The sequence below is a fragment of the Oncorhynchus clarkii genome, chromosome 6 (assembly GCF_045791955.1).
Source record: "Oncorhynchus clarkii lewisi isolate Uvic-CL-2024 chromosome 6, UVic_Ocla_1.0, whole genome shotgun sequence".
In the NCBI taxonomy this organism is placed as follows: Eukaryota; Metazoa; Chordata; class Actinopteri; order Salmoniformes; family Salmonidae; genus Oncorhynchus; species Oncorhynchus clarkii.
The window spans coordinates 42,478,434-42,491,713 of record NC_092152.1 but is presented as its reverse complement, the minus strand read 5'-3'; the positions used below and the strand labels follow the sequence as shown (position 1 = coordinate 42,491,713).

Genomic DNA, 13,280 nt, shown 5'->3' with positions numbered 1-13,280 from the left:
TCTATCAGTACTTTACTTAGCATGGGTTTGTAGGATGTATAGTTTTGAAAACCGAAATGTACTTTATGAGGGTAGTATACAATATTCTGCGTTGTTTAGAAAATGCCACCAGGGGGGTCAGAGTTTACCAGGTTAACCTATTTAGACACTTTATGTTGGTGTTTCTGTTATTTTGGCAGTTACCTATAGGTACACATACAGTACATATAAAAACCAAACATAAAAATATAGCCTATAATAGCAGCCAAATATCTTAAAGTGAAATATCCTAGATCATCTTCTGGGTGTACATGATGGCCTTGGACAAGGTGGTTAGTATCTCAACACTAACTCCATGAAGTTTGTTAGGCACTGAACATTAATACCCAAACTTTACACAATACAATATTCAGTTCAAACCAACTTTTGAGAATGCTTTTTTTTTCTCCACAGCTGTTGAAACTGCTAAGATTATTTGCTTTTCTTGAAAAGACATGTCGAATTTTTGATTGTAACCAAAGAGCATGAGAACGGGGCAAAATGGAAGAATCTTATTGAGAATTTTTCTTAAGACATCAACAAACCTATTTCCAAAGAGCTTCAACAGTTAATCAGTGCCAAAACATATGCATGTAGTTTCTTATTAGAGAACAACCCCGGGTCTATGAACCAAGCACACATTTTATCTCGCAACCCTGGTGTATGCAATTCAAATAGACGTGTTCAACCTTTGCATACAGCTTGAGATCACAATAAAACATTGACAAGGGCCTGTTTAGCTGGAACATTTCACAGGCTGCCATTTTGGAAATAGCCTCTGCCACTTCTCATCCACAGATAGGTGCCAGTGTCTTGTCTCTTTGGCTGGCAACCCTCTGAAAAACAACATTTAGTGTGTTTGGGAGAGATTGTCCATTTGCTGTACCGTGTCCGTAATAGCCCCTCTCTCTCAGGCGACCTGGAGATAAACTATCAAGTCAGACAACTGTCTCGGCCACCCAAAATAGGAAATTGCCCTTAGCCTCTCTTCCTTAGTTTTTTTTTTCTCTCTCTCTCTACCCCCCTTCTCTCTCTCTCTGAGAAAGGACAAGAACATTGTGTATGGACAATTGCTCCTCTCAGTCTCGTCTGACTCATAACCATTTTATTTCACGCTTCATCTCGGATGATCAATGAAACGGCAGTTGGAAATGACGTTTCAATCTATCGACTTTGAGCAGCTGAGTTACAGTACGCTGGAGGGGTCCCATACTGCCACAGAGTAAGCATTACAGAGGCAGGGGGCTGAGGGACATGGACTTTGGGTGAGTCCCAAATGGTACCCTATTCCCTTTATAGTGCACTATAGTAAAACTCTCCCGTTCAGTGGCTGCACCTCAGATGCCCTGGCTGGGCGATGTAAATCAGACCCCCCCCTCCCATCTCTTTCCCTCCCTCCCTCCTCTTCAATGAGTAATGGAAGTTCACTCAAGCTGATTCTTCCACTGCTTATACTGTAAATGCATTAGTGTTAGGAGGGAGGGAGGGAGGGAGAGGAGGGGAGAAGTCAATAACTAATTTCTTCCTTTACTTCCTCTTGTGGAAAGAGAATTGGCCATTTGAAGAGGTCCCGTAATGCCACTATACATCCTCAGCTTCTCCTGTGTTTCTCAGATTTTCTGTTGTCTTTTATTTCTAGACTAGACTAACTTATTCTTTTTTAAGGAGTGGGGCAGTCCTTTCTTTTTTTTATGTTTAATGGATAGGATAGAGATTATGAGGCAGGGGGAGAGAGCTAGACCACCCCAGGCCTTTAGACTAACATTCTGATGCTCTGAGAAGACGAGTATAAGACTTGAAAAATGGAAAAACAACATTGATACACTTCAGTCTATGTAGAAGTTATTTCATTGTGAATTATATTTCTATTAGATACTAATCATGTTACATATTGATAGCAAAGACGCCTTTTGTATCCCCCTGTAGATCATGTTTTCCTTACTAAGGGACAGATAGAAATGGGAAAAAATGGGTACCTGGAGGAAAATGGGGGAGGGTCATGTTTTTTCAATTTCAGTCAAGGGGAGGGTTTAGTATTTCTTTACATGGTCCAGGGGAGGGTCATGTAATTTTGCCCTCAGGACAGCCTCAATTCATCGGGGCATGGACTCCACATGGACTCTAGGTGTCGAAAGCCTTCCACAAGGATGCTGGCCCGTGTTGGTTCCAATGCTTCCCACAGTTATGTCAAGTTGGCTGGATGTCCTTTGGGTGGTGGACTATTCTTGATACACATGGGAAACTGTTGAGCGTGACACAAACCAGTGTGCCTGGCACCTACTACCATACCTCATTCAAAGGCACTTAAATATTTTGTCTTGCCCATTCACCCTCTGAATGGCACACATACAAAAGCCATGTCTCAATTGTCTCAAGGCTTAAAAATCCTTATTTTGGGGGCTAGCTCAAAAACCCAACATTTGCAGAATTTCGTCAACAAAAGGTACAACATTACAAATCTTTTAGTGTTTAAATCGTGACATTAGGTACTATCAAGGAAAAAAATATACACTGACTTTGAGAAGGGATTGCGTGATTAGCAACCGCGATTGGTTGACAGTCTGCTTGTGGGACGTCATACGTTCCTTCGTTCATTGTATTCCTATCTCCTTTCTATAATATCTCTAGCAAATGCAACATGCAATGCGCGCTAGCTTAAAGATGCAGACAAATAGAAAATGTGATAGATCCTCTGTTAAATTACACATTTCTCGAGGTAGGAATATCGAAAAATATGATAAATGGCTCATTCGAGAAAATAAATCCTCCCGAGTTATGACATCGGCCAATATTGAAATCAGACATGTATGATAGATGTTTTTCGCGGTCTAAACGTCTGTAATCCTATCAACTTCTAGTGTACAGTCGTGGCCAAAAGTTTTGAGAATGACACAAATATGAATTTTCAGAAGTCTGCTGCCTCAGTTTGTATGATGGCAATTTGCATATACTCCAGAATGTTATGAAGAGTGATCAGAGGAATTGCAATTAATTGCAAAGTCCCTATTTGCCATGCAAATGAACTGAATCCCCAAAAAACATTTCCACTGCATTTCAGCCCTGCCACAAAAGGACCAGCTGACATCATGTCAGTGATTCTCTTGTTAACACAGGTGTGAGAATAGAATAGAATGCCCACCCCAACTCACGCCCTGACCAAACTAAACAGAGAAGGTGACAGCTCCCAAGAAATTCCAGCAAGCGCCAGGACCATCTCCTAAAGTTGATTCAGCTGCGGGATCGGGGCACCACCAGTACAGAGCTTGCTCAGGAATGGCAGCAGGCAGGTGTGAGTGCATCTGCACGCACAGTGAGGCGAAGACTTTTGAAGGATGGCCTGGTGTCAAGAAGGGCAGCAAAGAAACCACTTCTCTCCAGGAAAATCATCAAAGAAAGACTGATATTCTGCAAAAGGTACAGGGATTGGACTGCTGAGGACTGGGCTAAAGTCATTTTCTCTGATGAATCCCCTTTCCGATTGTTTGGGGCATCCGGAAAAAAGCTTGTCCGGAGAAGACAAGGTGAGCGCTACCATCAGTCTGTGTCATGCCAACAGTAAAGCATCCTGAGACCATTCATGTGTGGGGTTGCTTCTCAGCCAAGGGAGTGGGCTCACTCACAATTTTGCCAAAGAAGACAGCCATGAATAAAGAATGGTACCAACACATCCTCCGAGAGCAACTTCTCCCAACCATCCAGGAACAGTTTGGTGACGAACAATACCTTTTCCAGCATGATGGAGCACCTTGCCATAAGGAAAAAGTGATAACTACGTGGCTTGGGGAACAAAACATCAATATTTTGGGTCCACGGCCAGGATACTCCCCAGACCTTAATCCCATTGAGACTTGTGGTCAATCCTCAAGAGGCGGGTGGACAAACAAAAACGCACAAATTCTGACAAACTCCATGCAGGAATGGGCTGCCATCAGTCAGGATGTGGCCCAGAAGTTAATTGACAGCATGCCAGGGCGAATTGCAGGTCTTGAAAAAGAAGGGTCAAGACTGCAAATGTTGACTCTTTGCATCAACTTCATGTAATTGTCAATAAAAGCCTTTGACACTTATGAAATGCTTGTAATTATACTTCAGTATTCCATAGTAACATCTGACAAAAATATCTAAAGACACTGAAGCAGCAAACTTTGTGGAAATTAATATTTGGGTCATTCTCAAAACTTTTGTCCACGACTGTAGTGAGAGTGACTTTATCACGGTGCTCCGTAATACCGGCGGGGATTTCTGCCTGATTGAACGTCAATAACTCAGGTACACATGAAAACATGAAATGATCCAAGGAATCGATAGAACGGGAAAGGTAGGCCTAGCTTTTGAAAGTACCATGCTCAGATTCCTAATGACATCTCAGGTTATTATTATTTGCCAACTGGGACAGTTTCCTTACAAAGAAGACACACTGATTTGGCATTGGATAAATAATGATAAGATGAACACATAGGCCTATCACTCTGTCCATTAGTCTGTAACTTTCGGTAATTTTTGTGGTATTAAAAAAATGTTCTGCTAATATGTAAAATGACGTAGAATTGCATGAAATGTTTATAAATGTCAATCATGCAATGCTTTAACTATAAAGGAGATATTTCCATCCCTGCTCTTGGCCACGGTGGTTTGCAAACCCACAACCTTCTGGCAGGCAGCTCTGAGCGCTATCAAAATTCCTGATTTGCTATGTAATGCTGACAGGATTAAGAACCGTTTTTAAAACTGCATATCTAAGTCTCAGGTCTGTCCAAGAAGTGAGGGTAAACGGTAGACATGTTCTCTGCTATTCACTTTATTTTAATTATTATTTTGGGTATAGGGGAGGGTCAATTGTTTTGTTTTTTCACGCGTTCAGGGAGGCTTTAGGTCAAATATATTTTGCTGAAGGGAGGGCCATTCATTTTAATTTCAGAGAGGTAAAATTTTCTCTGTGTATAACGTTCACTCCCTAATAACTATTAAGCTCAAATCAAAGCTAAACTGCTTCTCAAACAGGAAGAATATGGAAGAAAATAAAACAAAAATAAAAAATAAAACATTATTGATTGTAAATCACTATGTCAAGTGTTTTGTTTGTGCTTTTGAAGAATGAATAGGCTGGAAGATAATAAGCATTGGTTCTTATGGTCTGCTAGAACATGGTTTTATGAATGATGTTCCTTCCATAGATGTGGCCTCACATCAGTCCAATCAAATCATACAGTAGATATAACAGGATTTGATGTAATTTTATCTGTAGCCAATCTTGAGCCTTCTTGGATGGGCACTTCTAATGTAAATCTTGATTTTTTTAGCTCTCTCTGTAAATGTTGAGGTGACATAGTGTCCCCATGTGTGACAGAACACTGAGCCAATTAATTTACCTTTATTTAACTAGGCAAGTCAGTTAAGAACATTAAGAACAAATGCTTATGTTCAATGACGGCCTAGGAACAGTGGGTTAACTGCTGTTCAGGGGCAGAACGACAGATTTGTACCTTGTCAGCTCGGGGATTTGAACATGAAACCTTTCGGTTACTAGTCCAACACTCTAGCCACTAGGCTACCCTGCCGCCCAATCATGATGCAACTAGAAAACATTACCAACCCCTACACTGTATTTTCCGCTGGCTGCCCCTCCACCACAGAAATCACTGAGCTAGGCTGAAACACCTGCATTTTGGAGCTGCCTTACTCAAGAAAGCAAAAAAAGAGACCATGTTTGTATGCGGCATTATTATCTTAGCAATTTTTTTATATATTCTTTTACATTGTTTGAAAACGGATATGTGACACGTATAAATGCCAATAACATTTGGCTAAACAGGTGTGGCTCAAAAGAGGTGGGGCTCTGCCTGTGATCCCTTATTGATGTCACTTGTTAAATCCACTTCAGTCAGTGAAGATGAAGGGGAGGAGACAGGCTAAAAAATGATTTTTAAGCCCTATGACAATTTAGACATGGATTGTGTATGTGTTCCATTCAGAGGGTGAATGGGCAAAACAAAAGATTTAAGTGTCTTTGAATGGTAGTTGGTGCCAGGAGCACTGTTTTGTGTCAAGAACTGCAACGTTGCTGGGTTGTTTCGTGCTGGGCAGTTTCCCGTGTGTATCAAGAATTGTCCACCACCCAAAGGACTTTCAGCCATCTTAACACAACCGTGGGAAGGATTTCAGTCAGTATGGGCCAGCATCTTTGTGGAACACTTTCAGCACATGGTAGAGTCCATGCCCCGACAAATTGAGGCTATTCTGAGGACAAAAGGGAAGGTGTATCTAATGTTTGGTATACTCAGTGTATATCTACAAGTATAACCTCTCTTCTCTGTGGGTTCAGGTGGGCGACCAGCTGCTGGAGGTGAATGGGCGGAGCTTCGTGGCCATCCCCCATGATGAGGCGGTGAGGATCCTGAAGACGTGTCGCCACCTGCTGGTTAGGGTGAGAGACGTTGGCCGCCTGCCCCATGCTCGCACCGTGGTGGACCAGACCAAATGGATCAGCAGCCCTAGCCCCCCCAGCCCACCGCCCATAGCAGAGAGCACCGCCAGCCCAGCCACTACACGGTGATTTAGCACAAACAGGCACAACATTGTCAAAAGGGCAATCTCTTTGTGAATTCTATGGGTGTATCCCAAATGGCACCCCAATTCCCAATAGAGTACTCTACTTTTGACCAGAACCCTATGGGCCATTTGAGATGCTTCCTATGAGAGTTCTATGACATTTTTGTTTTCAGTGAAAAAGTCATGTTGAAGGTCACAGTTCTAACTGCAACTAGTGAGTGTAAGCTCTTTTCTCTGTTTATTTTAAATTCCCTTTAAACCAAACATTCTTGGAATGTACAATGAACAGTGGCTCCAACATTCTCTTAAGAGGGATGTAGGATGTTTCATGCTTCAAACATTGAATGATATTTGCATTCAGTCAGTCATTTCTTATTTGAGCAGAAAGAATGTCTAGGGCATTGATGGAAAAATACTTTGTCTGCATGGCACCCTATTCCCTATTTAGTGCACTACCAGTACACTACCAGTACACTATATAGGGAATAGGATTCCATTTGGGATGCAGTCATTCTGTTGGGTGAAATCAATTATATTCAACCGGTTGACATTAAGATTAGCAACATAATTTAATATTTGTTTTCTTTATAAGACAGCTCCCATTGAAGAATTTCATTGAATTATCACATAGCAAGGTAGCAGAATGAAATTACCATTCAGTCTCTGACCAATGTATTTATTTATCCTACCACTGTCAGTGGCAGGGCTTTTGTCATGCTAGTGATTGAGTGAGTAATGTGAGGCAGAATACATCCACTTCATTGTTGGGGTTTGACTGTGACGTGTGATATGGTGCTCAGTCCCACAGCGAGCTGCCTGTCTCTCCCTCCTTTCCTCAGCTCTCTGTCACCAGCTCTAATGGAGGCAGGCTGTTTGAGAACCCTAGGAAGTATGCATTTCCCCTCAGCTCCTTTAGAAATCAAGCAAGGTGGCTTTTAGTCCTTCACGTCCATATATTTGGCATCTCATTATTAGTGATATCCTCCTTCCAGCACTTTCTGTTTAATTACTAACCAAAGAGCCTACTCGGTCTTATGGCACAATTCAATCAAACCGCATTGCGTCAGCTGCTTAGCCTGGTGGAACCAGGCTAATCTGGCAATAACTCACATGCTGTTTCACTTTACGTATCCGTGAAACGAAACGTGAGTGCAGCAGCCAATTTGCTTGACCAGGCCAGTAGCTTCTTTTCCCATGAGCGAATGACACCAGCGATTATTTCCAGAGTAAGAAGTGTGTGTTTGCGAGGGCAGTAGTTAGTCAACAAAGAAACTGCATAGCCTACACATTGCTGTGGTGGGTTCTGCTTCAGTGTAGTGTGTGTTATTGGCTGAACCTTGAGCTGCAGCTGTCTGAATGTCTGCTCTGCTCTCTCCTGAATACTGTCCTTGACTGTTGTAATGACATTCACTGTTCAAGGTTATCAGGAAAACCTATGGCACTTTAGTGTGGGTGTATACTTGTGTGTGCAGTGGCGATTTTACCATGGAAATATTGGTGGGGGCAAAAAAAAAATGCTTAAGATGCATGCCAGCTAAGCCACAACACTAAACAATACATTAGTTGCACTATAACGGTGACAAACGTTGCCCACAAACTGTTAGGGCCTACATAAAGCTGTCCCAACAGAGCTTTCTTTTCAGCACCATGGAATGAATCCTTACCACTGCTACACCTGGCTATTAGTGAAGCCTTGTCTGGCAGCAAAACAGTTAACTCAGGCTCATTTACTACCTTTAAAAGAAACATGGCTGACTTGCTTAATCACATGTGGTTTCTACTGACAATTGAGATGTACAAACTATGGCATAAGGGGACGACGAGCGGACAGGAGGCAATCCGTAATTTTGATTAAGACATTAATGAGTGAGCTAGGACGGACGTAGTCAGTATAACTATTTGTTGAGCACTTTTGAAATGTACCAAGACAGAATTCAGAACATAGGCCGTTGTTACAGTATTTTCCCTGTACACCAAGTCAGAAACGTAGGATTAATAAAGGGTGCATATAAGCAGACAGTGAACGCTCTTACAATACTCAATGATGACATTTATCTAAAACAGGCTATAGGCTACATATGCACCACCAACAGCTAACAGCTTACTTAACAACACACATTTAGTATTACTTTTTTAGCTACAGTATACATATCTCCCTGTCATATTACATAATTTATGCAGCAGCATACAATACATTTTTGGACTTGTTGTGTTGTGTTCACTTTTACAGGAAGGTGGCGCGGCAGTCGTCAAAGTCTGGCATTCTCTGGATTTTTTTCAAGACAACTGAGAACTCTGAAAAAAACAAGGTTGATTCATGATGTCAGTGAGCTCTAGAAAGAGGCCCGAGTTCCTGACTTGGAATTCTGAATTGGCTGACCATTCAAAACATATTTTCCCAATCGGAGCTCGTTTTTTTCTCAGAGTTCCCAGTTATCTTGAACTCACTGAAGTCTGAGATTTTCCAGTTCCGAGATTCCAAGTCAGGAACTCGGGCTTCTTTCTAGAAGTCATGCTCGATTGACAGCATGGCCAATGTTTAATATTTATCCTTTTAAGCTTGGAAAAGAGACCCTTAAACCCAGCAGACTAGTGATTGCTTTGCAATGCTTGCAGGCAGCCACTGATTCCTTCCAAACCACTCATTGTTGAATTTCCAGCTTGTTGTGTAATGTTTATGTCCAATGGCCGATGAGCAACATTACATTTTATCTATATTTTCTCTTGATAATTTCTCTTCATATAACACCTTCCCAATAAATAATATCATACTCTGGGTTGTTCTTATGTTAGGTCCTGATGAGGCAATGCCAAATGGCTGTGGGCTAATTCTAAGATTTGCTTAGAAATCCGTGGCATTATTTTATATTATTTTATAGGATGATGAGTGCAATTGAATCATTTTCTCCAAATGATTTGATGGAGTGTGCACATGCGGCTATGCTGTGTTGAGTAGTTAACAAAGAATTACAAACTCCTATCCTTAATTTAGAGTTATTAATGTAACTTTAGTTGTTCCACAAACGTTGGGCTATATGTTTTTGTTTTTAATACATTGTAAGGCTGCATGATGAGACTAATGATGATTTGAAAAAAGTCACTTGAAAAGGCACGAGCTCTGCTTTGTTTTTTGCTCAGGCTGTACACACTTCAATCGTCTCTCATTCCCAATTTGACAAGCACTTAATAATGCCTCGAATTTCACGGCGGCATCTCCTTTGTGGCCGTAATGCAACCTAAAAAGATCCGTGCCTTTTGTGGCCCAGAGTGCTGCGTTGTGCCCTTCTCCCTGATTGCTGTGCAATCCGAAGCGCCTCTCCCACTCACATGGCTCTCAATCACATGATCGGGTCTGTCTCACAGGCTACAGGTGAAGACAGACACATTGGGGACGCAATTGAGCATGTCCTTGTCCAATTCCGAGGTGCATATTAAAGATATTGGAAGAACTGTCCACATTTACTTTTTGTCAGCCAACAAGATGAGAAGGCCCAACGAACAGCAAAACCACTAGCCTATGTCAATCCACTATCCCCCATAGTACAAAAGTCGACCTATTCTATTGTGTGCAAGAAATAAATATTCCAAACATAGTCTGGGACAGTTGTGGGGTGCAATAGATCCCAAATTAATACGTGGCTGACGCATCAGATCAGAACGTTTAGCTTAAAATGTTGATAAACTATTAGGGTATTTCTTCACATTATAAGTGCAGCAATGCGCACATGGCAGTAGGCTGTGAAAACACCACTATCAAAAATGACCGTGAATGCAATTATGCATGTAATGCATTTATTATTAAGGCGCATTTTTATGGTGAAAATGATCTTCCCCACACTTGAAACCCAAGCCCTGCTTATGTATGCCAGTTACGCTCTGAACCCCTTGTAAAGCAGATTAATGTGCTTAATTTTAAGAAGCCACTTTAGTAATGATTACAAACCTTATCAAAATATATAGGCCAATGAGATAATTTTGTACCTGTTTCCTCCAGCAAGTTCACAAGGTCCTTTACTGTTGTTCTGGGATTGATTTACACTTTTTGCACCAAATTACGTTCATCCCTAGGAGACAGAACCGCTCCTTCCGTACCAATCCTTCCTGAGCGGTATGACAGCTGCGTGTTCCCATGGTGTTTATTCTTGCGTACTATTGTTTGTACAGATGAACGTGGTACCTTCAGGCGTTTGGAAATTGCTCCCAAGGATGAACCAGACTTGTGGAGGTCTTGGCTGATTTCTTTTGATTTACCCATGATGTCAAGCAAAGAGGCACTGAGTTTGAAGGTGGGCCTTAAAATACATCCACAGGTACACCTCCAATTGACTCAAATGATGTCAATTAGCCTATCAGAAGCTTCTAAACACATGACATAATTTTCTGGAATTTTCCAAGCTGTTTAAAGGCACAGTCAACTTAGCGTATGTAAACTTCTGACCCACAGGAATTGTAATACAATGAATTATAAGTGAAATAATCTGTCTGTCAACAATTGTTGGAAAAATGACGTGTCATGCACAAAGTAGATGTCCTAACCCGACTTGCCAAAACTGTAGTTTGTTAACAAGAAATGTGTGGAGTGGTTGAAAAACAAGTTTTAATGACTCCAACCTAAGTGTATGTAAACTTCCGACTTCAAATGTATGCACTTAAATAGCGAATGGAAGACGATTTTCATGTGGTTCATTTTCATGCCAGCCAGGAAGACTATACTCCTGATGTAAAGATAAACAATGTGCTTAATATTATTAAAGTTGAGAAATAAATATAATCGGCCTACTCTATAGAAAGCCGATGGGATCCTCCACTTTTTAGTAGAGGCCATCACTAGGTTTTCTCGCACAATTGCATAGCCTATAGAAATGTTGCGCAACATTTGCTCATGGGCTCTCATGACGTGTTTGATTAGATTTTCGATTATATTTACATTGATGTCAGAGTGACTAGAGGGACAATAGAGTGCTGAGTAACAGGCAGTTAGTAAGTTTGGTAGGCTACTAATAACCATCAGCAGCATCAGAGCTTGGAGAAGCCTATTTACCGGAATTTGACTGCCTTTGTGACTCGTGATCACCGGTGTGGCGGTAATGCAGTCACCGCAACAGCCCTAGTCATTGTGCCATTGCGCCAAACCGCCACAAGGGGCAGTTAGAACGCTGATTATGCTTTCGTTCCGGTCCTCAGAATGGGAGAAATGAGCCCCTCCTCTCTTTCCCTCCCTCTACCTCCCTCCCAAACACAAGCCAGAACACACAACCAAGATGCATGTGTGTGAGGCTATTTCTCAACATGGAAGGGGCCCTCTGGTTAAATTCGATGGTAATGCTTCATTATTAATTTGCCCCCATTTATTTTCTCATTTGCAAATGGATTCACATGGCTGATCTGGAGCAGGCCAATAGGCAAAATAATTACTTCATGCTTTTTACAGAGATCATGGACCGCTCTTAATAGAAAATTATGCGCAGCAGCGCAGCTCCCTACAACTGACTCACTAGGGAAGTGGTCAGATGACGCAGATGCTAAGCTACAGGACTGTTTTGCTAGCACAGACTGGAATATGTTCCGGGATTCTTCCGATGGCATTGAGGAGTACACCACATCAGTCACTGGCTTCATCAATAAATGTATCGATGACGTCATCCCGACAGTGACCATACATACTGTGGCGTACAGCAGGTCAGCCACCAGGGAGAGACTCGTCGAGGCCTGGTGACAGACGGAGTATACATCACCAGGCGATGGCTCCATCTGCTGGACGTGCCAGGTCTCGACAGCTCTCCGGCCGGGACTAAATGGGGCTGATTGGGAGCTGGTGAGGAATCAAGGGCTGATTGCTCACCAGCTGTGCACGGCCCTTAAAGCTGCCAGAAGGGCAGCACACAAGGGAGAGTGGGGGAAGAAAGGACTCTCGTATAGTTGGGGACGGTTACAGAGGGAACAGGAGTGAGTGCAGTTGCGATCCCGACAGGATACAGCAAGACCCGGGGCCCAGAAGACGGTATCCCGGAGAGGGTCTCAAAGGGGAGACCTATCCTTTTCTTTTTTATTTATTATTTAAATAAACACCCTTGAAACCGAGTTTATCCTACTCTGTCCGTGTCTGATCTGTGTAAACGTCTTGACCAAACCCCCTGGTCTACCAAAGTACATACCCCAATCAGAAGCCATGGATGAACAATCAAACAGGCAAAGTGTCAATACAGGAAAAAGATTGAATCAAACTACAACGGCTTCCGATGCTCGTCGGATGTGGCAGGGCTTGCAAACTATTACCGTCTACAAAAAGAAGCACAGCTGCGAGCTGCCCAGTGACAAGCCTACCAGATGAGCTAAATAACTTCTATGCTCGCTTCGAGGCAAGCAACACTGAAGCATGCATGAGAGCATCAGCTGTTCTGGACGACTGTGTGATCACGCTCTCCGAAGCCGATGTGAGTAAGATCTTTAAACAGGTCAACTTTCAGACAGATTACCAGGATGTGTACTTCGAGCATGCGCTGACCAACTGGCATATATCTTCACTGACATTTTCAACGTGTCCCTGACCGAGTCTGTCATACCAACATGTTTCAAGCAGACCACCACAGTCCCTGTGCCCAAGAACACCAAGGTAACCTTGACTACCGACCGGTAGCACTCACGTCTGTAGCCATGAAGTGCTTTGAAAGGCTCACATCAACACCATTATCCCAGAAACCCTAGACCCACTC

At 42.4% G+C, this 13,280-nt stretch overlaps 1 protein-coding gene across 1 annotated transcript in view; it reads left to right on the top strand.

Moving 5' to 3' along the window:
- The window catches only part of LOC139412090 (whirlin-like), an 87,320-nt gene that overhangs the window by 50,402 nt on the left and 23,638 nt on the right, over positions 1 to 13,280 (top strand). The window contains exon 4 of the mRNA XM_071158885.1: positions 6,341 to 6,567. Within this exon, the coding sequence (XP_071014986.1) occupies positions 6,341 to 6,567 (227 nt within the window). The remainder of the gene's footprint in view (positions 1 to 6,340; positions 6,568 to 13,280) is intronic.